Source organism: Candidozyma auris, chromosome 3 (assembly GCF_003013715.1).
Source record: "Candidozyma auris chromosome 3, complete sequence".
Taxonomy (NCBI): Eukaryota; Fungi; Ascomycota; class Pichiomycetes; order Serinales; family Metschnikowiaceae; genus Candidozyma; species Candidozyma auris.
The window spans coordinates 456,258-477,406 of record NC_072814.1 but is presented as its reverse complement, the minus strand read 5'-3'; the positions used below and the strand labels follow the sequence as shown (position 1 = coordinate 477,406).

General features: G+C 46.4%; 9 protein-coding genes across 9 annotated transcripts; 4 read left to right on the top strand and 5 right to left on the bottom strand. All coding sequences in view use genetic code 12, as the record gives it.

Annotated features, from left to right (window-relative positions):
* Positions 1–984: 984 nt before the first annotated feature.
* On the top strand, positions 985–4,236 carry CJI96_0002847 (potassium-sodium efflux P-type ATPase; the record flags this gene model as incomplete). Its single annotated transcript, XM_029033650.2, has 1 exon — positions 985–4,236. One exon carries the CDS (start codon positions 985–987, stop codon positions 4,234–4,236), a length of 3,252 nt encoding a protein of 1,083 aa, XP_028892242.1.
* Positions 4,237–4,433: 197 nt separating this feature from the next.
* On the bottom strand, positions 4,434–5,123 carry CJI96_0002846 (phosphoglycerate mutase; the record flags this gene model as incomplete). The annotated part of the gene is made up of 1 exon (XM_029033651.2): positions 4,434–5,123. One exon carries the CDS (start codon positions 5,121–5,123, stop codon positions 4,434–4,436), a length of 690 nt encoding a protein of 229 aa, XP_028892243.2.
* A 93-nt stretch (positions 5,124–5,216) lies between these two features.
* HPA2 (D-amino-acid N-acetyltransferase) lies at positions 5,217–5,678 on the bottom strand (the record flags this gene model as incomplete). The annotated part of the gene is made up of 1 exon (XM_029033652.2): positions 5,217–5,678. One exon carries the CDS (start codon positions 5,676–5,678, stop codon positions 5,217–5,219), a length of 462 nt encoding a protein of 153 aa, XP_028892244.2.
* Positions 5,679–6,008: 330 nt separating this feature from the next.
* CJI96_0002844 (Zn(II)2Cys6 transcription factor) lies at positions 6,009–7,862 on the bottom strand (the record flags this gene model as incomplete). Its single annotated transcript, XM_029033653.2, has 1 exon — positions 6,009–7,862. One exon carries the CDS (start codon positions 7,860–7,862, stop codon positions 6,009–6,011), a length of 1,854 nt encoding a protein of 617 aa, XP_028892245.1.
* Positions 7,863–10,062: 2,200 nt separating this feature from the next.
* On the top strand, positions 10,063–11,931 carry CJI96_0002843 (uncharacterized protein; the record flags this gene model as incomplete). Its single annotated transcript, XM_029033654.2, has 1 exon — positions 10,063–11,931. The coding sequence occupies one exon, from the start codon at positions 10,063–10,065 to the stop codon at positions 11,929–11,931; it is 1,869 nt and encodes a 622-aa protein (XP_028892246.2).
* Positions 11,932–12,938: 1,007 nt separating this feature from the next.
* Positions 12,939–14,678, top strand: MAL31 (maltose permease; the record flags this gene model as incomplete). The annotated part of the gene is made up of 1 exon (XM_029033655.2): positions 12,939–14,678. The coding sequence occupies one exon, from the start codon at positions 12,939–12,941 to the stop codon at positions 14,676–14,678; it is 1,740 nt and encodes a 579-aa protein (XP_028892247.2).
* Positions 14,679–14,933: 255 nt separating this feature from the next.
* Positions 14,934–16,589, bottom strand: CJI96_0002841 (ubiquitin-conjugating protein; the record flags this gene model as incomplete). The annotated part of the gene is made up of 1 exon (XM_029033656.2): positions 14,934–16,589. One exon carries the CDS (start codon positions 16,587–16,589, stop codon positions 14,934–14,936), a length of 1,656 nt encoding a protein of 551 aa, XP_028892248.2.
* A 1,535-nt stretch (positions 16,590–18,124) lies between these two features.
* CJI96_0002840 (uncharacterized protein) lies at positions 18,125–19,816 on the bottom strand (the record flags this gene model as incomplete). The annotated part of the gene is made up of 1 exon (XM_029033657.2): positions 18,125–19,816. One exon carries the CDS (start codon positions 19,814–19,816, stop codon positions 18,125–18,127), a length of 1,692 nt encoding a protein of 563 aa, XP_028892249.2.
* Positions 19,817–20,060: 244 nt separating this feature from the next.
* On the top strand, positions 20,061–21,047 carry CJI96_0002839 (uncharacterized protein; the record flags this gene model as incomplete). Its single annotated transcript, XM_029033658.2, has 1 exon — positions 20,061–21,047. One exon carries the CDS (start codon positions 20,061–20,063, stop codon positions 21,045–21,047), a length of 987 nt encoding a protein of 328 aa, XP_028892250.2.
* Between the last annotated feature and the right edge of the window lie 102 nt (positions 21,048–21,149).

The following is a 21,149-nucleotide window of genomic DNA, read 5'->3' as shown; positions in this document are numbered from 1 at the left end:
CACACGCACGCAGCCGGTGGCCACAATCTCAATTCCCCATTGATTAAGGACCGGCAAGCTCAGGCGAAACGAGGTGCTCTTCCAACAAGCGTAATCGCGCACGTGGATACATGCCTAATCAGACGTGAGCCCACCGACACTTCCGAGGCAAACGAGGCGGCCGGGCCGGCGCGTAGGCGGCTGAAGCCGAGCGTCGCGTGACCACTGGCAGGTGACACACAAACTTGTGAACACTTAACGTTTCGGGCACCTTCCGAGACTGTAAAGCGGCTTCGCCCCTCGGTCCCCGCGCCAGCCCCTCGGCAGGATATGGCGTTTGACTCTTACTTTTTAGATTGGGCCTGGTGCCAAGCCCGGTGCTGAAGATAAGTGGTAAAAGGTCAATGGAGATTACCCTGGCTGCAGTACCGAGATGGATTGTGGAGAGTGAGACCGGAAAAACGCCCTGGGTGATATCCTGCATGCGGGGCCCTCATCCATGCTCATGTTCTTCTTCATCGCCGCGCAAATCTGTGGTGCTTATCTGTAGCCCCTCCTGCACACACCTGTCCGCCTCACGGCCTTACAGCTGACCCTTGTTCTACGTGCGTGAGGCCTGTTCCACCATCTGCCTTACAATAGCTGCCCACATAGCAATTGGATGCCATGGGAGCTTCTTATTTGTACCTTTCGATCGATATCTCAGATTGCCTGCACAGATCTACCCACGTTGTCTTTTTCTTTTCTTGTGTCTGCAGTGCACCTCCACAATAGCCTGGGCCATTGAGTTAGATGATTCTTGGCTATCTTGGCTGCATCATTTTTTTTCTGGCTCACCCACAACTTGCTGCAATATTACCACGGGAAATTTCTTTTCTTCGCTTCCTTCCGCCTCCAACCTAGTGATATATATATCGGTGCGATGCCCCCCTTTCCCCAACTCCTAATTCGTAGTTTCTCTACATCCACCATTTTTCATTCACTTCTTCTCATCTCTCCCTCATCATGTCTGCATCATCGGTAGAGTACAATGAGAAGAACAACAACCATAAAGAACAACTGAGAATCGACACGGACGATTCCGCCTCCACGGCAATTGCTGAATCGTCCCTTCTACCTTATAGACTTCCCGCCGATAAGGTGGCAGAGCAGTTTGGCACCAATGTGTGTGACGGGTTGACCTCGTCGCAGCACGCTGAACTCATCAAAAAATACGGGCCCAATACGTTGGGCGAAGGCGATAAAGTCTCGTATACGAAATGCCTTGCCCATCAAGTGTTCAATGCCATGATCATGGTTTTGATCATCTCCATGATCATTGCATTGGCCATCCGCGACTGGATTTCTGGTGGTGTGATTGGCGCTGTCGTATTCATTAACATTTCCATTGGCTTTGTGCAAGAAGTCAAAGCGGAGAAAACTATGGGCTCATTAAGGTCCTTGTCTTCTCCGTCGGCTAGAGTCACTCGGAACGGAGATGAAGGGGACATTCCCGCAGAAGACGTTGTCCCGGGTGACATAGTCCACATTAAGGTTGGTGACACTGTTCCTGCCGACTTGAGATTGATCGACACCATGAACTTGGAAACTGACGAGGCCCTCTTGACAGGTGAGTCTTTGCCCGTCGTCAAAAACCACAACGAGGTGTACTCAAACCCAAAGGAGTATGTGCCTGTGGGTGACAGATTGAACATGGCATTTTCTTCTTCTGTCGTTGCTAAAGGAAGAGGTACTGGTATTGCCATCGCTACAGGGTTGCAAACTGAAATTGGTCAGATTGCCCAATCCTTGAAAGGTGACAGCGGCGTCATCAGAAAGGTTGATAAGTCTGGTGACAAGCTGCCTGGTCCAAAGGAATACTCCAACGCATTTTTTGGTACAATCAAGGACATTATCGGTAACTTTTTGGGTGTCACAGTTGGCACACCTTTGCAAAGAAAATTGTCCTGGTTGGCTATTTTCTTGTTTTGGGTTGCCGTTGTTTTCGCCATTGTCGTTATGGCCACTCAAGAAATGAACGTCAATAGAGAAGTCGCCATCTACGCCATCTGTGTTGCATTGTCCATGATTCCATCTGCTTTGATCGTCGTCTTGACCATCACAATGGCCGTTGGTGCCCAAGTCATGGTTTCCAGAAATGTGATTGTCAGAAAGCTCGACTCTTTGGAAGCCTTGGGCGGTATCAACGACATTTGCTCTGATAAGACTGGTACGTTGACTCAAGGTAGAATGGTAACCAAAAGAGTTTGGGTGCCATCGGTTGGTACCTTCAGCATGGAAAACTCAAATGAAGCCTTCAACCCTACAGAAGGAGACTTGGGCTTCACTCAATACTCTCCAAAGTATATTAAGGAAACTGATGAGGAGATTGACTTCTTGCCCATGGATAGATCCAATCCTGATGTATTCCCTGAGAACTTCAAGAAATGGTTGAACGTTGCTACCTTAGCGAACATTGCCTCCGTCCACCAAACCAAGGACGAAAACTCAGGTGAGTTGGTGTGGAAGGCCCACGGTGATGCTACTGAAATTGCCATTCAGGTCTTTTGCTGCAGAGTTGGTTTCGGAAGAGATGAATATTCCAAGAGTTTCAAGCACATCGAGGAATATCCCTTTGACTCCTCCATCAAGAGAATGTCCTCCATTTGGGAAATGGGAAACGAGACCAAGATTTTCACCAAAGGTGCTGTGGAAAGAATTATTCGCAAATGTACCAAATGGACAGGAAACCCTGAAGAGAAAACTGACACTGACAAGCTCGTTGATTTGACCGAGGACGACATTGCCGAGATCGAAGCTAACATGGATGCTTTGTCCTCGCAAGGTTTGCGTGTGTTGGCATTCGCTAGTAGAGACTTCGACCACAACAAGGATAAACTTGAAGACAGAGACTCCATCGAGGACAATTTGATCTTCCATGGCTTAGTCGGTATTTACGATCCACCAAGATTGGAGACGGCTCCCTCCGTTAAGAAGTGTCATAAAGCTGGTATTAACGTCCATATGGTTACCGGTGACCATCCAAGTACTGCGAAGGCTATTGCTCAGGAGGTTGGTATATTGCCACACAACTTGTACCACTACTCCGATGAAGTAGTAAAGGCTATGTGTATGACTGCCAGCGAGTTTGACGAGTTGACTGATGAGCAGATTGATGCATTGCCCGTTTTGCCTTTGGTTATCGCTCGTTGTGCTCCGCAGACGAAGGTCAGAATGATTGATGCTTTGCACCGCCGTGAAAAATTCTGCGCTATGACTGGTGACGGTGTCAATGATTCTCCATCCTTGAAAAAGGCAGATGTTGGTATTGCTATGGGCCAGAACGGTTCTGATGTTGCTAAGGATGCGTCCGATATTGTTTTGACTGACGACAACTTCGCTTCCATCTTGCATGCTATTGAAGAAGGTCGTAGAATGGCTGCTAACATTCAGAAGTTCATTTTACAACTTCTTGCTGAAAACGTTGCACAGGCTATCTACTTAATGGTTGGTTTGGCATTCCAGGATGATGATGGACTCTCTGTGTTCCCATTGTCTCCTGTTGAGGTCTTGTGGATTTTGGTTGTTACGTCCTGTTTCCCAGCCATGGGTTTGGGTCAAGAAAAGGCTGCTGACGACGTCTTGGAGCAGCCTCCAAACCGCCACATTTTTACCCCTGAAATCATCATTGACATGTGCGCTCTCGGTCTCTTCATGGCTATCAGCTGCATGCTTTCTTTTGTTGTTGTTGTTTTTGGTAAAGGTGACGGAAACTTGGGTCACAACTGTAACAACAGTGATGGCGTTAGCTGTAACTTGGTCTTCAGGGGAAGATCCGCTTCGTTCGCTACCATGACGTGGTGTGCCCTCGTTCTTGCCTGGGAATGTATTCACCCAACCAATTCCTTGTTTTACATGAGACAGGACACTGACAATCCATGGTGGAAGCAAACTGCTATTGATCTTTGGGACAACCAGTTTTTGTTCTGGTCAGTCATCGGTGGTTTTGTTACTGTGTTCCCTGTTGTCTACATTCCAGTTATCAATGACAAAGTTTTCCTTCACGACCCAATAGGTTGGGAATGGGGATTGGCCATTGCTTGCACGCTCTTTTTCTTGCTTGCTGCTGAAGCATGGAAGTGGGGTAAGAGAATCTACAAAAGAAAGTGGAGCCCCAAGGTTAAAAATCCAGAATACGAGTTGGAAAGAAAAGATCCATTCCAGAGATATGCATCTTTTTCCAGATCGAACACCCTCGACCCGGATATGCTTGCTTAAAACTTTTACTTCCTTTAGACACTTGTTTTACATCATAACTTATTTGGGTTGACATGCGCTGGTTCTTCGCGTGTGATATTTCGGTTTATTCATATACAGCCATTTACGTAATCATCATTCATTCACGACAGCAGCTTGTAGTTCCTATTATGTCTATACTATATTATGTATCCAATGTACCCATATCATTCTATCCTCTATCTCAAGTCCTGGTTTTTGACCTCGAACTGTCCTCCTAAGTGCTCAGTCACTCCAAATTTTTGTATAGTACCTTCACCCGTACTCTTAATGATGTCCACGACAGTTATGGAAGTGTTGAACGGAACCCTCAAGTTCTCAGCACTGAGGCCCTCGCCAAGCTTGTACTTCTTGACATCGTGTAAGTAATTTGTGAAAGACGTTATCACACCCCCGTGGGTACAGAACAAAGTGTTTAAATGACCATCAGCAGTAGCTTTCTTCACCAACAATTCCCACTCACTCTCGACTCTGCTAAGAAGGTCCTCTTCTTGCTCACCCATGGACTTAAATTGGGCTCCGTACTTCTCTTTGGCATCGCCTATGAACATCCCTTGCACTGGGCCCATCATTCTTTCTCTCAAGTTTGGGGTGGTCCTTATATTGTCTTCGGTCAAGTGATCGTTTTTTTTCAAGATATCCTTGATTGTGCTGCGGCAACGAACCAAATCTGAGGTCACACAGGCGTCGAAATTGAAGTCATCGAAGTATTTAGCCAATTTCATCGCTTGTTCTTCGCCCGTGGCGTCTATATCGATGTCTAGATGGCCTTGGATGATTTTCTTGCTGTTGAACTCGGTCCTGCCGTGACGAACCACAAAAACCCTGATGATGTTGGGGTCTACGTTGGGTTTAATTTCTTTAGTCATTCTGTTGGAGGTGGAAGTGTAACTACAGGTTTTTACGCCAGAAAGAGTCCATAAGTGGGTATATACTGCATATGGATAATTTGTGATAACCGTTCAAGGTCTGCGGTAGATGAGAAAACCAGACTTCTTACCAACTTTTGTATACAAGAGTTGAGCTCTGTGGTTATCAAACTGCGTGCTCCAATAACACTTGGGACAATTGAACCTGTCCGCTTCCTTGTAACAGAATTCAATAAGGGCACGTCCAACACCCTTGAGTCTTGACTTTGTGCTAACATACAAGTCATGGATGTACAAAGCATCTTCCACGGTCCAAGTATTGCGGTGGGTGATGTAAGTCACAAAACCAATTACTTTGCCCGACTCGTCAACAGCAACAGCACAGTAGACTGGCTCTTTTTCGTCAAGGAACCTGCTGAACGTCGTCTCAGTTGCCTTATCAGATACTCTGTCCAAAGCCTCGTAAAATTCCATGTAAGAATCTTGTGGATTGCTCCACAATGCCTTCCATTCAGCCTTATCAGTAGCCTCTATTGGCCTTATCGTAAATGACATGATGGTTTGAACTGGCCATTCGACACTGAAAGGAAACCGTCTCTTTTATATCTTTGGATGGGAATGCCGCTAATTGGCGGCTTTGACTAATACAAGGGGGTCGCGCGGGGCTCTTTGGAGATAGTGAGACCAGACATACGAACGGGGGCGCGGCCCTCGAAAAGAAAGTAAGTCCCATGAGTCAAGTTGCAATCGTGACTCTGTAAAGTGTAAATACCGTCATCTAAAAGAATTAACGTGTCATGAGTCAGCCTTGTAATCGTGACTCAGACAATTTGTGGAGACTGTCGTCATACTTAGTACCCCACATCAAATTTGTAGAAATGAACACTATAATGCAGCGACAGTCCAACCCATCTTTTCACAGGTTTCGCCCCAATCGATGGTAAGAAGACCGTCAGGGTTGGAAAGCCATATTTGCTCAACAATGTGCCTGACATTGTGAACATTAAACACTTTGTAGTAGGTCTGTAAGCGAATGAATTTGTGTCTTAGTTCCATGCGATCAACCTCCTTGTAGCACGCAATGCCACAAAGGAGCATAACCTTGGTGACCGCAGCTCGAAGATCACATTCAATGAGGACATCAAGGAGCTTGAAAGTGTCCAAAAGCACCATTTGTACCTCCGGGGTACGTGGAGGGAGATCTCGTATGTACATGAGCACATATAACTTGCAAGTGTTCCTGAATGCTTCAAATAGAGTGTGATGGTGGTGTAGCTCACTAGGGTCGATAAAGCACTCTTGGTTTTTGCGAGGCTTGCAGGCCTGAATTTTGTTCATTAGTCTTTTGGCCTGCTTTTCTGTTTCCACGAAGTGTTGAATACGGCGCGAGTTGAGGTTCTCCATGCTAATTGAAGGGTCGTGAGGTGCTTTCTTGAAGTCCGCGTCTATACTTCTTCTAGCAGCAGATAAGATGGAGTAAGCATGAAGAATATCGCAAAGAACCAAAAAAACTGAATGCATGCAGCCTTGAAGGGGATCAATTCCATAAGAATAATCCTCTTCGTCTTTGAAGGGAGATCCGTATTCCTCACTGCTAAGCAATGTACCGTTCTTTATGGATTCAGAGGACATCACATCGTTGTAATGTAGATTCGAGATGACCCACTTGGCACCGTTTGAATAGTTCATTTTAGCGAGAAAATTCTTTACCGATCCAAACCCACGTATAAGCTCTCCACATTTGCGATGATGGTGCACCCATTCTTTAGTGTCACCAGAACATACACCGATGCCAGCTGCATTGAGGTGGAAGCATATGAGATTGAACTTGTCTTGGTCATCTAGCACCTTGTTTGAGTAAAGTCTCCTTAAGGAGAAATCAGCCTCTTGCATTCGAGACTTGAGACTTGCTGAATTGGGCCCGTCGACGAATAAAGCTCCCCATGCTGCAAGAAGCCGTAGAACGCTTTCATCACGGTACGACACCCCGGTAAAAGTGGATGCAAAATGATTTTGTACCGATCTTGGGGCGATACATATCTTGTGGATGATCTCGTTGTGAAAGTAATAAACAAGCTGGTAACCGCGCTCATCTAGCACAAGCCTGAAAGGGTCAACAGGTTCCACTAGGATGTTCGGCTGCGCGAGTTTATCTTCCATGTCTTTTGAGCACGTTGGCACTATCGCAGCTTTAGATTCATCCATAGGAATAAGATTAAACTCGTTGGAAGCAGGAACATCAATTACCGGTTGCTCTTTTCCTGAAGACAAGAAAAGAAACTCGTCAAATGACTCGCTGGTCCCCATCGGATCTAATCTCACAGGACCTTTCAGTTCAGCAAATGCCAGAACCACCGGCTCAAGCTGGCCAGCCGTTGTTGTCAGCAGAATAGGTGGTCCCAGCAAAGAAACAGACTCTGGGGATATTTCAGCAGAACCAGAGCTCGACCCACATACAAGCTCAGAGGGCTCTTCCTTGATAGTGGTCTTCTTCGGCGTTTTGGATCTTGTTGGAGGAGAACTCGAATACACACACTGAATGCCTCGAGAAGTACAGAGCCCACACGAGGGCCGTTGTTCATCACACTTCTTCTTTCTCATCCGACAACACAAACAGCCTGTTTTTGAGCGGGTCCGTTTGGGTTTCCCGGTCACGGTGGAGATGTTCTCCAGATTGATCTCATCGGCGGTCTGCACCACGATCTGCTTCAACGAGTCCGCCTGAAGGGTGGTGTACATTGTGCAGAGCTTGTAAGTACACAAGAAATGGCGGAGAATTCGTGAAGCAGCAAGAAGATGGGTTGGATATAAATGAGTGATGGCGTGAAGTAGAACCGTTATGGAGATCCTGTGTGAGGGTCCAGACTGAAATGCCGCAGGGAAGGAAGCCCGTGAGAGTGCAGTGCGCACTGCGGTGGATGCGTATTGGTTGTGAGGCCCCGTTAGTGGGGTTCTGGAAGAACCAAGACAGCGATGCCAAAGATAATCAAGTTGACGAGGTCAGAGGCCCCACTTTTGGAGGTAAAGTTTTTTTCCTGGCATTTTAACTGCCATTTAACCCCAAGTTTACTTACCTCCATCAAGTTGACGGGGTGAATGTTTGCAGGCTTGGCAGCACAAGGCTGAGGCTCCGCAGCTCGGGGCTCTGGCAATGGATGGCGCAGACGAGCACACTGGGGAATCTTTCACGCAGCGTATTCGTAATAAGCGAGGAAAAGAGAGCGTGGGCAGACGACACAGGAGTTGAGAATCTGCAACGCTTAGAATGCTAAAACTAGCTGAGGCGACGGTTAGCGTTTCGCCACTGCTTTTGCCAGTCCAGAACGGATAATTACAATCAGTCAGCGATCCCATTGTTAAGGTGAAAATGTCATGGTCTCTCATGATCCTCGGATTATTTCGCACCCTGGCTTTGCCGAGGGAGCTTCCTTCTCGAATGAGACTTTTACCCAATTTGCAGCCAACGGAAAAACTTGCTCACTGTGGTAAATGGGTGATGGCGTAGCCTCTTTGACTGAGGTACGAAATAGGGCAATCAAGGCTTGGTCCTCAGAAGGCCTTGCAGCCAGCGACTGACCACCCCGATGCGACCACCCAGATGCTTGCTTGCCTGCTTATTCCCTCTTCTCACCGTACTTGCCTTACACTTGTATAACGTAAGCGTGAAGGGTGATTTGAGTATGCGCTGTGCACTATTAGTGAGTCAAGCAGTGTGCTGAGTAAGCGGCCTGTCATGTTGATGCTTGAGATTTCGTTGCATATACCGCCGCTCAAACAGCAGCTGTACATCGCTTATGGTCAAGTAGCCAATAGCATTGCTCTCCTTGCAACTGCCCAGGGTGCTCGGGGTAGCGTATCTTGCGTTTCCAAAAATATGTGAGGTAAATGGACGTTTGCGCCGCCCCAGTGTTCGTGTCCATTTGCTCGAAGTTTATCCGAAATCTCGCAATACGGTTGGGCCACAAAACGGCTCGTGCTAGGTTTGACCTTCCACGAAGGGTAAATGTACAGCTTGCTAAGTATTCCTTGTCAAATCAATCTATCCAGGCGGTGTGCAATGTGGGATAACTTAAAAACATGCCATGGTATTACCATCTCAAGTTGGAGTACTTCGTTGGGTGGGGTTTACGATCTTCTAAGGCAGCTCTGTTACTCCAGCAAATTGCTTCCAATGACCTTTTTCAGTTGGAATAAAATTTTTGCGCTTAGCATGAAAGTATGTTGTGTTGACGAAGATTATACAAACTAGAATAAGATTGTTCAGCTAGAAAATGCTCCAGGACAGCTTCAAGTATGCTTAAGTCTGATTTTGATTCTCTTCTTTTGTCTGCTTATTTCCAGCGAAACCATTTGCCATGGTTTAGAGACGACACTACGCTCAAGATCTGACCAGCTGGTCTCCAATTAAACTTTGAGAAAAAAAATAAAAAAAAAAAAAATGCCAACCTCGCTTAAAGTTTAATTCTTGTTGCTCTTGACGACGAAAACCCGTGTTTTCTCACGCCTTTGTATGTACATGTCGTCATAAGCGTCACAAATGACGTGGGATTCATGCCCTCCTAATGGCAGTCTGTAAATCAACCAATACTTGAAATCATTTGATATCTACAATTTGTCGTTGCACTTACCATGTTGCAAATCATTTGAGGACCCAGTGCTCACTCTCCGTCACAAGGAAAGATCATTACACATTAACTATAGAAGGAAAGAATCTAATGAAGTGCTTAATAACAAAGAAAAAAAATAGGTTCAATTTTTCCGATCATAGTTGCTTTGCTTTAGACAATTATTCACTGAGGTGAGCTCACCCACTTTTCGGCCATTCGGTGAATCGCGACTGCAAACACTAGTCTTTCCCCACCAATTGGTCTCCTCAAGTAGAACTGCACTAACTACAAGTGTTCTTGCGACCTTTCGACCCAAAAAACCATATGCCTCTATGACAGGGCAGACTAAAAGACGAGGCTCCTACGGAAGACCCTGTGACCTTTGCGCTACTCGAAGAGTTCGATGCGTGTTTGACAATGAGGCTGACCGATGCCGAGTCTGTGTGAACCACAATGTTCAATGTACTCAACATCGAATTCGAAGGAAAACAGGTCCCAAGAGCAAAGCTAGAGGATCTTCCAGCTCTGAGAGTAATGGTGCCTTTCGGGCTCCCACTGAAACGGTTGCTACGCCGAACAATGCTCAATTCCCCGAACCAACAGAGATCATGACTTTGACAAACCCTTATTCGTTTCTTATGGACCCTTATTGTGCTCGTATCCCTCTAGATAAACTCATATCAAATCTCCAGATCTACCAAACGTGGTTCTACGGGTACTGGCCCATGCTCTCTGTGGCTGAGATTATTCTGAAAGTGACGAGTAGTAATGTGATGAGTCAACATACTACTTCCATACGGCTTGATGAGAACAATGCTTTTTACTACAGTTTAGCATGCTCTGTTTGCGCTGCTATCGCTACCCAGATGACTTTTGTTTCCACCAAGGATAGAATCTTCAGTGCGGATGCAACGTTTCTGGGTTCCGAGTATGCTGATGAAGCAAAACGGGTACGTAGTTTGTTTGACTACACATCTCATCCGAATGTCGAAACCCTTCTCTCTTCGTTCTTCCTTTATGCTCACTACACAAACGTGCAAGGGAAGACATCTCAGGCAATCGTGTACCTACGGGAGGCAATTTCCATCAGTCAACTTCTTAGCTTTCATGACCCAAAAACCTACGCCAAAAAGTCCGCAATAGAGGGCCATCGCTGGCGAAAAATATACTATACTCTACTTGTGACAGAAAGATTCGTGTGCTTTGAGGACGCTATGCCAGTGATCCTAGATCCGTGCATAGATCTACCACTTCTTGAGAATGAAGAGTACCCTAGTCTCTTAGCTGGCTTCATTGAGCTAGCAAAAGTCTTTTCCGTTCCTGATAAGCATTTCTTTGAGGAAATACATCGTAAAGACGACCAGCAGAGGATGCAAGCGTTTCGGGATTATATCGAGAACCAGGAGGGCCTCAACAAAAGGAGGTACATTCTTGAAGTGCAGACCAAACTTCGGCAACCCCTTGATTCTCTTAAAAATGCCTCCGACTCTCAGAAGCTCAATATCATACTCTCTCGTTCGTGGATTCAAGCCATTGCGTGGCACATCGCCTTTGAAAATGGACTCATGACAAAAAAACCCGAATTCGAAGTCGATTGCTTCACAAGAGAGTTCCCCATTAGTATCGCCACAGATTTTCTTGGAGCTACTAAAGATCTTCCAGCGGTTGCGTTCGAAGCCAATGGTCCTGGTGTTTGTGTCAAGTTGCTCGAAATCGCAAATTCGCTTACATTCGCCAAACCATACCCAGATAATCCAACGCTACTAGCTGAATGTCTAAATACCTTGTTTAAGCTCGTGAATCAGTTCAAGAATCATATTTTACTTCCTTTGGACGTCTACAATAAAGTTGCAGCAAAGCTCTCCTCCCTTTACACTACTGTTGACAGGCCGATGTCGCTTGAATGTGGGCCGGTAGCGGCGAACATCCAAGAGCTCTTAGATGATGAAGACAATGACTCAAGTTCAGACCTGGCACCTCCCGGTGACCTCATAACGAGCACGATGAGCTCACCAAAAGAAACACCTTTCACTGCACTATTCAGACAATTGGAGAGTGGTGAAGTGGTTCACCAGAAGGCCGTCATGTGTTCGGACCCCCAGCCTACTGAGGTGGAGACGAAAGGGGACACAGGCACATTTGCCAAGCACCAGTGGAGTTGTGCGTCCCCATCTTTTGCCAGCTTCATGCATCCCCCATGAGTGTCTCGAAAACTCTCCGCAGTTTTTAGCGACTGAAAATGCCGTGAGTTTTGAGTTTTGGATGCAAGATGGCCATGTAATTTTCCGCCCTGGGCTTGACCGGCGAAGCCTAATGCACGAAAAGCGACTCTGCTCGTATTAGCAGGAAAATCTTAGGGTCGACAAAGGTGAAGACTTTAATTGTGTATATCGAAGGGTGCTTCGAGCCCAACAATTATAACTCGCCATCCTATACAAGCCCCGATATTCCTCTGATTAGTGGAGATCGCAAAAATCTCAGGAAAAACTAGGCGATCCGCAACAATACCTACCTCGCGGCAGCGCACAATAGTGGGGACGCTCAAGCATTGCATTGCGCCAAGGCACCAGAAAAGTAAAGAACTCGCAAAAACTCGCAAAAACTACCATGCATGTTTCACCGAACCCCAACCCAAAGTGGGTTGATCCTTTCAAGTATTGATCCGAAGTCACCCCTTCTTCGCACGCCCAACCCCATACGCTTTGCGAAAGGTTTACGAGATGTCAAGTTGCATACGGCTGCACCCGAGTCGTAAATTTTTCCCATGCAAAGTTTAGCCAGCGGAAGATTTGCTATTAGCCTCGTATTGTTCGTTGTTTTGTTAATGCGATAGACTACTTTACGGTTGTCTGGTGAATTCTTGACACACATACGTCAATTGTAAAGTGGTTGGGGGACCCCTTTGTGTCTGCGCTTTGACCGAGAAAATGTTCGGTTGGCTCGCGTTTCGGAATTTCTTCAGAGGACTTGCACCAAAATGTGGAGGCACAGTCATTCAAAAAAAGCCCCTCAAGAAAATCCGAAATGATTGAACCGATGCTGGGCCGCCCGCATTTCTCTTTGCTGCCCGCATTAATGCCCCACAGTTGAATTTCTAGGGTGGAGGAACAGGGAATTTTTTTGCAGCAATTCACCATGTATAAATTCCCAGTGTTTTGCTTCCTTGGACACCATCTAGTAGGCTTTTACCACTTCATCGTTTGTCACCATGACCGAGTTCGTCGAAGACGTCAAGAAACCTGAGTTGACCACCCATGTGGCCGACAAACACGAAAAGGGTTCCATGAGCGAATCTGTTGATGCGTACATGGAAGACTACATGTCTAAGTTTTTGGACATTTCCAATAACGCTAAGGAAAATGACAAGAAAGAGAAATCCATGTCGCTCAAAGAAGGTATCAAGACCTTTCCCAAGGCTGCCTTGTGGTCTGTTGTATTGTCTTCATCCATCATCATGGAAGGTTACGACAACAACCTTCTTAATTCTTTCTACTCATTTCCAGACTTTGTCCAAACATTTGGAGAATATTTTCCTGAGAAGGATAAGTGGGAGATCCCAGCAAGATGGCAGACGGGTCTCAGTATGTCGGTTTCCGTTGGTCAGATTTGCGGTTTGTTCCTTTCAGGTATCATCGCTGATAGGTTTGGTTACAAGAAAACATTGATTGGTGCTTTGCTTTTGACTACGGCTTTCATTTTCATTGTGTTTTTCGCTCAAAATGTTGCTATGTTGTTAGTTGGTGAGCTTTTGTTGGGTTTTCCATGGGGTGCTTTCCAAACAATCACTGTGTCGTATGCTTCCGAGGTTTGTCCTACTGTGTTGCGTTTGTACTTGACCACGTACGTCAATGCTTGTTGGGTAATTGGCCAATTGATCTCGTCGGGCGTTTTGAGAGGCCTTGTTGGCTCAACTATTAAGGACTCGTGGAAAATTCCATTTGGTCTTCAGTGGGTATGGCCCATCCCAATTGCGATTGGTGTCTACTTCGCTCCTGAGTCACCATGGTGGATGGTCAAGAAGGGAAAATATCAAGAAGCCAAGCACTCCATCAAAAGATTGTTAACCGAGAATGAGCACTTGCCTGACAAGGAGGTTATGGCTCAAGCTATGGTTGACAAGATGAAGTTGACCATCAAGGAGGAAAAAGCCTTGACCGCCGGTATTTCCTTTTTGGACTGTTTCAATAAGAAAAACATTAGAAGAACTAGAATTGCATGTGTCACTTGGTTGATGCAAAATATTACTGGTTCTGCTTTCATGGGTTATTCGACTTACTTCTACATCCAGGCTGGTTTGTCTACCTCCATGTCGTTCACGTTCTCCATCATTCAATACGTGTTGGGTATCATTGGTACCATAATAGCTTGGTTTGCTTCTACAAAGTTCGGTCTTTTCGACATTTTCTTCTTCGGCTTGTGCTCTCAGTTCGTCATTTTGCTTACCACCGGTATTCTTGGCTGTTTCCCAAGCGAAGGTGCATCATGGGCTGTCGGATCCTTACTTTTGATCTTCACTTTCGTTTACGATAGTTGTGTTGGCCCCATCACTTACTGTGTCGTTGCGGAGATGCCGTCGAACAGCTTGAGAACCAAGACTATCATTTTAGCCAGAAACGTGTACAATATTGCCGGTATCGTTATCGCGATTATCATGCCTTACATGTTGAACCCAACTGCCTGGAACTGGAGGGCAAAGACAGGTTTCTTCTGGGCCGGTTTCGCCTTTATCGCTGCAATCTGGTGTTACCTCGAGATGCCAGAAACAAAGAACAGAACCTTCTCTGAATTGGACTTGTTGTTCGAGAGAGAGGTCCCAGCAAGAAAGTTCAAGACCACTTCTGTTGAAGTGTTTGACATCGACGAAATGATGGACAAGTTTGGTGAAGAAGGTGTCAGGGACATGGTCGAAACCAACATTGTCGAGACGAGCAAGGTCGAAAAGGTCTAATTAAGCTGCAATGTCTCAAAGAAAAAGAAATTCAGATATGTGCTTACGAGTTAATGGTAAAAATCAATGTGGATTCCTCGCAAGCGAAATCCAGCATCTTCAATTCTTCGCTATATTAGGATACAAACCCAAAATATACAATAAGACAGATAGCATTTTGTAGATGCCACTCTAATGTAGAAGGGGCTTGATAGTGATCATGATCGTTAAAAGTTTTGCGTCCTCGCTTAAAAGCTGTTCATTCATTAAACAAGCTCAATCATCCTCAATATCAGTTTCTAGATCGCACATAGACCGACAATTCGGACAATAAAAGTGTGGGTAGCTCTTGATAATTATGGGTCTGATGCACTTGTAATGCCAGGAATGAGAACACGGGCTTATAAAGAGCGCCTGGCATGGCTCAAGCTTCAAGAGACATATTGCGCATTCAGAAAGCTCAGAGTCATCTTCAGTTTTGTTATCAAGTCTGAGCTTCTTCAAATTTTTGTGAATGTCCAAATTGAACTGGTTGACCTTCCGCTGCCAGCTCCTGTTGAACTCACAACGCATTTTAACGCATCTGTATACTTCTTCAGTACCTCCCCTGTAATCTAAACCCAACTGCACCATGTCGCCGTCTGCAAGTGGACAAAGAGTGGACTCCTGAGAGGCTGGCGATAAGCGCTGGTTGTTGAGAAATGTACCAGAGGACGACTTGCAATCTTTGATGAACCACAGGCCGTCCTCATTCACCTGGAACATAGCGTGGGTTCTGGAAACAACCTTGGACTTGAAGACAATGGGTGCCGAAGAGCCCTGAGGGGCATGGGCAGCACTCTTGTTCTTCTCGGTATATCTACCGATCAGAATCAGCTCTTTGGGCTTGATGCGGCGTATCATCGGAGAAAAGTAGAGCCCCGTATTGGAGGTCAGGTGGTCGATTATTGGGGTCAACCGCACAGAGAAGAAACCATCCTTGTCCTTCCCAGAAGGATCCTCGGCCTCCATTGCTTCTGACTGAGACTCGGCCACTTCCTCGGCGATAACAGGCGGAGGTCTGACCATAGTGTCTTGTCTTGCCAAGAGGGTCTGATGCAGAGAACCCTGGGCATCGTTCAAAGAGCTGCTCATCTCGGCAGGGGCGTCCACCACACCGTTGAGGTTGGCTATCGTAGGACTATTGGACATGAATTGGTGAGTTGATTGTGGGGCGGCATGAGAAGAATGTGTATGCAAATGAGAATGAGGATGCGATTCGGGGGAGGTGTGGTGATGCAGTGTTCCTGAGTTGGACGAGGAGAAAGTTGTCTCGGAAGAGTTCTGTTGAGACGAGCCGCCTTGAGGAGAGTGAGAACCTCTTATGGAGTTGGAGAGGGAGCTGAGAAAACCCAAGCCGAAGGAAGGACGTCTCACCATCCCTGATTGCTGGGGCCTTGAGGAGGGAGCCAGAGGCGCAGACTGCGCCACAGGCGTTGTGACGTACGTAGCATCGTTGTTGCTTGCGGTGTTGATGGTGTTGCTTGTTGTGATGTTGCTGTTGTTGGTGGTGTTATTGCTAGAGCCCGAGGAGAATGCAGTGTTTGCTGGAGTGGTTGTTGGCCGGTCTCCGACTCTCTCCGCGGAGGAGCCTAAAATCGAGGAAGGCGAGGCGCTAGAAACGTTTGGAGACGACAGCTGAGGGCGAGAGCCGTTCCTGGTGGTGTCGTCCGAGGTGTCATTAGGGATAGGAGGTGGGCTAGCGGACGCGGCGTTTCTGGAGTTGTCGCTGATGGGCAAAGGGCCGTGAGGGTCAGGAGAGGATGACAAGCCAGGACGATTGGGGGAGCCGGGAGCCGAGTTTTCTGGAGACGAGAGCGCCGATCGGTTGCTGGACTTTGAAAGGGTTCTCACGGGAGTCAGAGCCGTTCCCGCAGCTAAACTTTCAGACATGGCCGGAGCAGCGGGAGAAAAAGTATGATGAGAGGGATGGTATGAAAGAAGGAATATGGGAGGGTTTTCAGGATTTAAAGCGGCAGCTGTTAGGATACTTTGGAAGCTGAGTGTTGTTGAATAGTGGTAGGGTACAGCGAGCGAGAAAGTGAGGTAATAAAAGGAGGCCTGAACAAGAAAAAAAAATACACCAAAAAGTGACACAGCAAAGAGACAGGCCATTCCCGAGTCAGGCAAAACAAGTAGCACCACGCAGGGGAATGATACGAAGGAGCTAAAGTAATGAAAAATGATGAATTCATATTTTAAACAATGTCCATTCCCAAGCCTACGAGAGGGATCACCGCAACACTGAAGAAAGTCATCCAGAGCCCCCTTTTTCCTGGGTGATCTCGTGGTTTTCCGTATTTTGCAAATAAGTTGGGTGCAAAAGAGGGGAGCCTCCTCAGGAAATTGCAAAAAGCCAAATGGCAAGGGGAGCTTCTCAAGAGGAGACGTTTAAACTGACAGAGAACATCGATCTTTGCAAGCTGACCTGGAACGGTTCTTTGTTTCACAACGTTATCCTTTAACATTCACTATTGTCACATTGTCTTGGGCTCGTGCTGAGGCCTGGTTTCCCCAGCGCGAAATGGGTGTTTCAGAAAGTGCGCCCTAAATAGGTTCCCTCACCGCAAGCCACCTGCCATAATAGGCGAGCGCCAGGAGCGGCCAAGTCTTGTTTTTGCAACCAATTCAAGGGCCGCTCAGTAGGCATTTTGAAAACATAGAAGAGGGTTGATCTGATATGAGTAAGCTTCTGAATTTCTTCTGAACTTGTGGTGTTTGTGTTGATAACGCAATGGAACTCCGGGTCGGTCATTCGCTGAGTACCACTTTGGGTATGAAGTCCGATAGGAGGCAGCGTGAGAGGGAAATAGAAGGAGAGTGGTTCTGTGGAAAATGATCAAATGTGTCCATTGGTGTGTGTTGCGAGGATGAATACTGGTAGAAAGGTTCAGAATGCCACTTTGTGTATTTGGTGAGTGTTGTTGGAGTTTCTCGTTCCTTCGTGTATGTTGTTGAATTGCCACAAGTGGCAAGTGACGAACGCTAATAAAGTAGAGGTATCGTACTCTTGATATATTCCTTTGACTATGCTGCTACCAATGCTACGTCTGCCTAAATTTCTCCTTTATTGTTACAGTAGAACTATATCACATGTCACAATCAACAGTTAGATTAGCCAAAAGAGAAGTCCCGTGGAAAACCGTGTACAGCCACCACCGCCACTGCCTCTGACATTCCTCGTTTCTTCTTGTATTACTTGCATTTGCCATAATATCTCGGCACGGAATCCCGACGGGACTCTGAGATGGTACTTGAAAACTATGCGGTTCTAGTCGCACTTCACGAGAAATCATGCTGAGCTTCTCTTATAAAGATCTCAATAGATACACATTCTAACATAAGTCGTTTTCGGGCTTGTCTCTGCGACACATATGTCTTATTTTGTGAAGGGCGTCGTTATCATATAATCAACCCGATTCATTGTTTTAGTAGTTTGATTTCTCACTAACCAACCGTAAAAGCAACTGCTGCAATTGGTCACGGCCCTTGGAACTCTCCCAAATTTTATGGCCGCTGTTTTCTGCTACGACCCACTCCAACAGGCGGTCACTTATCTTGATCAAGTCTCTTTGCCACTTGCCCCAATTGAGGGAGTTTTTGATCATGAAGTCCGACGAGATCACCGCAAGAGGGACCAGCTGTAGCGCTGCGTTTTGCACCTCATTAAAAGACAATATAGAGGCAGTGACCTGTTCCTGAAGTCTTGCCCGAAGATACTTAGGACTGTACACCATGTCTCTACCAAAGATTCGACTCTTCGATGAGTATCTTTGGGGATGGAAGAACCAATGAATGTTTTTCTGAATACCAAGAGGAGACACAACACCCCTAAGCCAAACTTTGAAGCCTTGCCAGGAGTCCATGAGCTCCAAAATGTTTTTAAACACCTTCCTGCTCTCATTTTTCTTATTGCTGCCGCTAAATGGAAAATGCTTGAGGAGATCCTCATGCCAACTGTCCACGAGTAGAAGCGAATGAATTTGGCCAAGGTTACGCAGAGCGAATACGCGCGAGTAGAGCCCACCTTCGTCGAATCCCACGGCAGAAAAGGGCCCCTCGATCTTCTCGGCTCTAAGCGCCTCCAGAAGGTACTCAACGATGATTGAGATGGACACTGGCAGCGGGGCACTGTCGGAAAATGCATACCCCGGCCTGTCCCAGATACAAAATCTCTCAATTTTGTTCATATGATAAAGTTCCTGGATCCACTCTTGGAACACCTCTGAAGACGTGAGTTGTCCTCCTTCCACTAACAAGATGGGCTGCTTAGCTTTCGAGGGATCGTCTTCATCATTTTTGGCCATCGGTGCATGCACATCACCGTAGCAAGCCAAGTGAACTTTAAATTGACCTTCGTTGACTGGAATCAATTTACCCCAAGGTTTCTCGTGAGAGTCAAATCCCTCAAGCCAGATCGAGAGGGAAATACACCAAATAACCCACAACAAAAACAATTTCACAAAAATTTTGACGAGCATCACAAAAAGCTCAAAAACTGATCTCCGCTTCTCGACTCTTCCCGTATACCTAATTTCTTGTTGAGCTTTTCCCCGTTCTACAGACCAATCAGCGAAACAATTAAGGGCAATGTTGAGGAGAGTCCAGAGCCAAAGAATGTTACCAAACCCACCCAGTTGGCCCCGAAGGTAAGGCACACTAAGCAAAACCACCAAGTCGATGAAGACCAAGGCACAGCTTATGTATCCCAAGATTCTCTCATAATAAGCAGGCACGGTGAAGCACCAGAGGGTCACAGCGCCGGTAAGAATATTCAAAAGAGCCAAATCAAAGTCAAGGAACGACTTGCCTCTACGGTTGAAGAATGGAATCGAGATGAAGTCCGAAACGACCACCAAAAATAAGACAAGCGCATTCACTGCTAGCACCGCAATGAGCACCAGGCACAACACTGCAATCCTCTTCAAATTCAATGGCGACACTATAGGATCATCTGGGTCGACAAAACGTCTATTAGGAAGTAATGGCTCTCTTTCGAGGTCAGGGCTCTCAGAGCTGTGACTCTCACCATGCTGTTGCTCTCTTGCAGAAGTTGTGGGCTCATGCTGTTTTGGAGAGCCTGGCAGCTCTTCGCCTCCAGCAGAGGTGGATTCAGGCATGACAGTGAAATTGCAACGAGATAAGTACCCAATTAATTGTCAATGTAGCTAAATACCCAGCAGAAGGAAATTAGCAATCATGAGGAACCATAACCCCCACGAAGGTCACGTGCGGTGGGTGCAAACAGATGGAGAGCCTTTCTCGCCTAGCCTTTGCATACAATCACGCGCCAGAATGTATGTGTGGGAGTTGTCGTATATATAGTCTCTTATCAGTTAGTAACCTTACCTCCTCCTTGTCACCATGTCTCTAATAGGAATCGGCTCCTCATCCGAAAAAGATGGTGTTACGTACTACCAGATTGAAATCACCTTGCCCTTAAGAGCGCTCACTGTTTCGAGAAGATACTCCGAGTTTGTTACTTTGGTGGACCAGTTGTGTGAGGAGTTGGGAATCTCTAGTCGTGACTTCCTCTACCAGCTCCCGCCAAAAGGGTCTTTCTTCAGCAGCAAAGCCAGGCTAGTTAGTGAGAGGAAGTATGGACTCTCTGAGTTTTTGAACGCTGTTGTCCGAGACAGAGACTTGCAGAACCGGAAGCCGGTTCATGATTTTCTTCAATTGCCAGCCAATTTCAAGTTCACTCCTGCAATGTTCGAGGACGGCAATGGCAGCAACGACAATAAGTTTTTGATCGACGAGGAGCCTCAAGATATCGATTCCATGCAATGGCTCACGTACCTAAGACAGGTAAGAGCTGCGCTTGCGGACATTCCTCAGGGAGACGACATCGAGTCAAGGAAAAAAGCCAGAGAACAAGTTAATAAATACATTCAGCCCAATGTTCAAAAATTGGCAAGTGCTCTTTCTCATCTTAATCAGAATGGAGAAATTGATTCATCTGAGTTCAGTCAACGCACCTCTTCGCTCAGAGAGATTCTGAATGAGACTGAGAGATTGGTTTTCAAAAGAGAGTCCAAATCCAAAAAGGAAACTTCACCTCATTACAACTTCACCAAGCGTCTGGGCAAAAAAGACGACGCTAAGGAAACCGATGAGACTTTAGGAGTGAGCAACAAAGAGCTTCTTCAGCAGCAGCAACAGATTCACAAAGACCAAGACCAGGAGGTTGAGGAGCTCCGCAAGATAATTGCCAAGCAGAGAGAAATTGGCGAGACTATTGGCAAAGAAGTCGAGGAGCATAATGAAATGCTTGACCGCTTCACTGACGAAGTGGACGCCTCTTCTGAAAAGATGAAAGATGCTCGTGCAAGGGCTAAACGAATTACGTGAAGCTACGAAATATATGGAACTAAACCTGGTCTGGCAATGGGGACCGAGATTGATACTTGCTTCAAATGGATTTCCCGAGATGGCTATGACCAGAAACTGTAT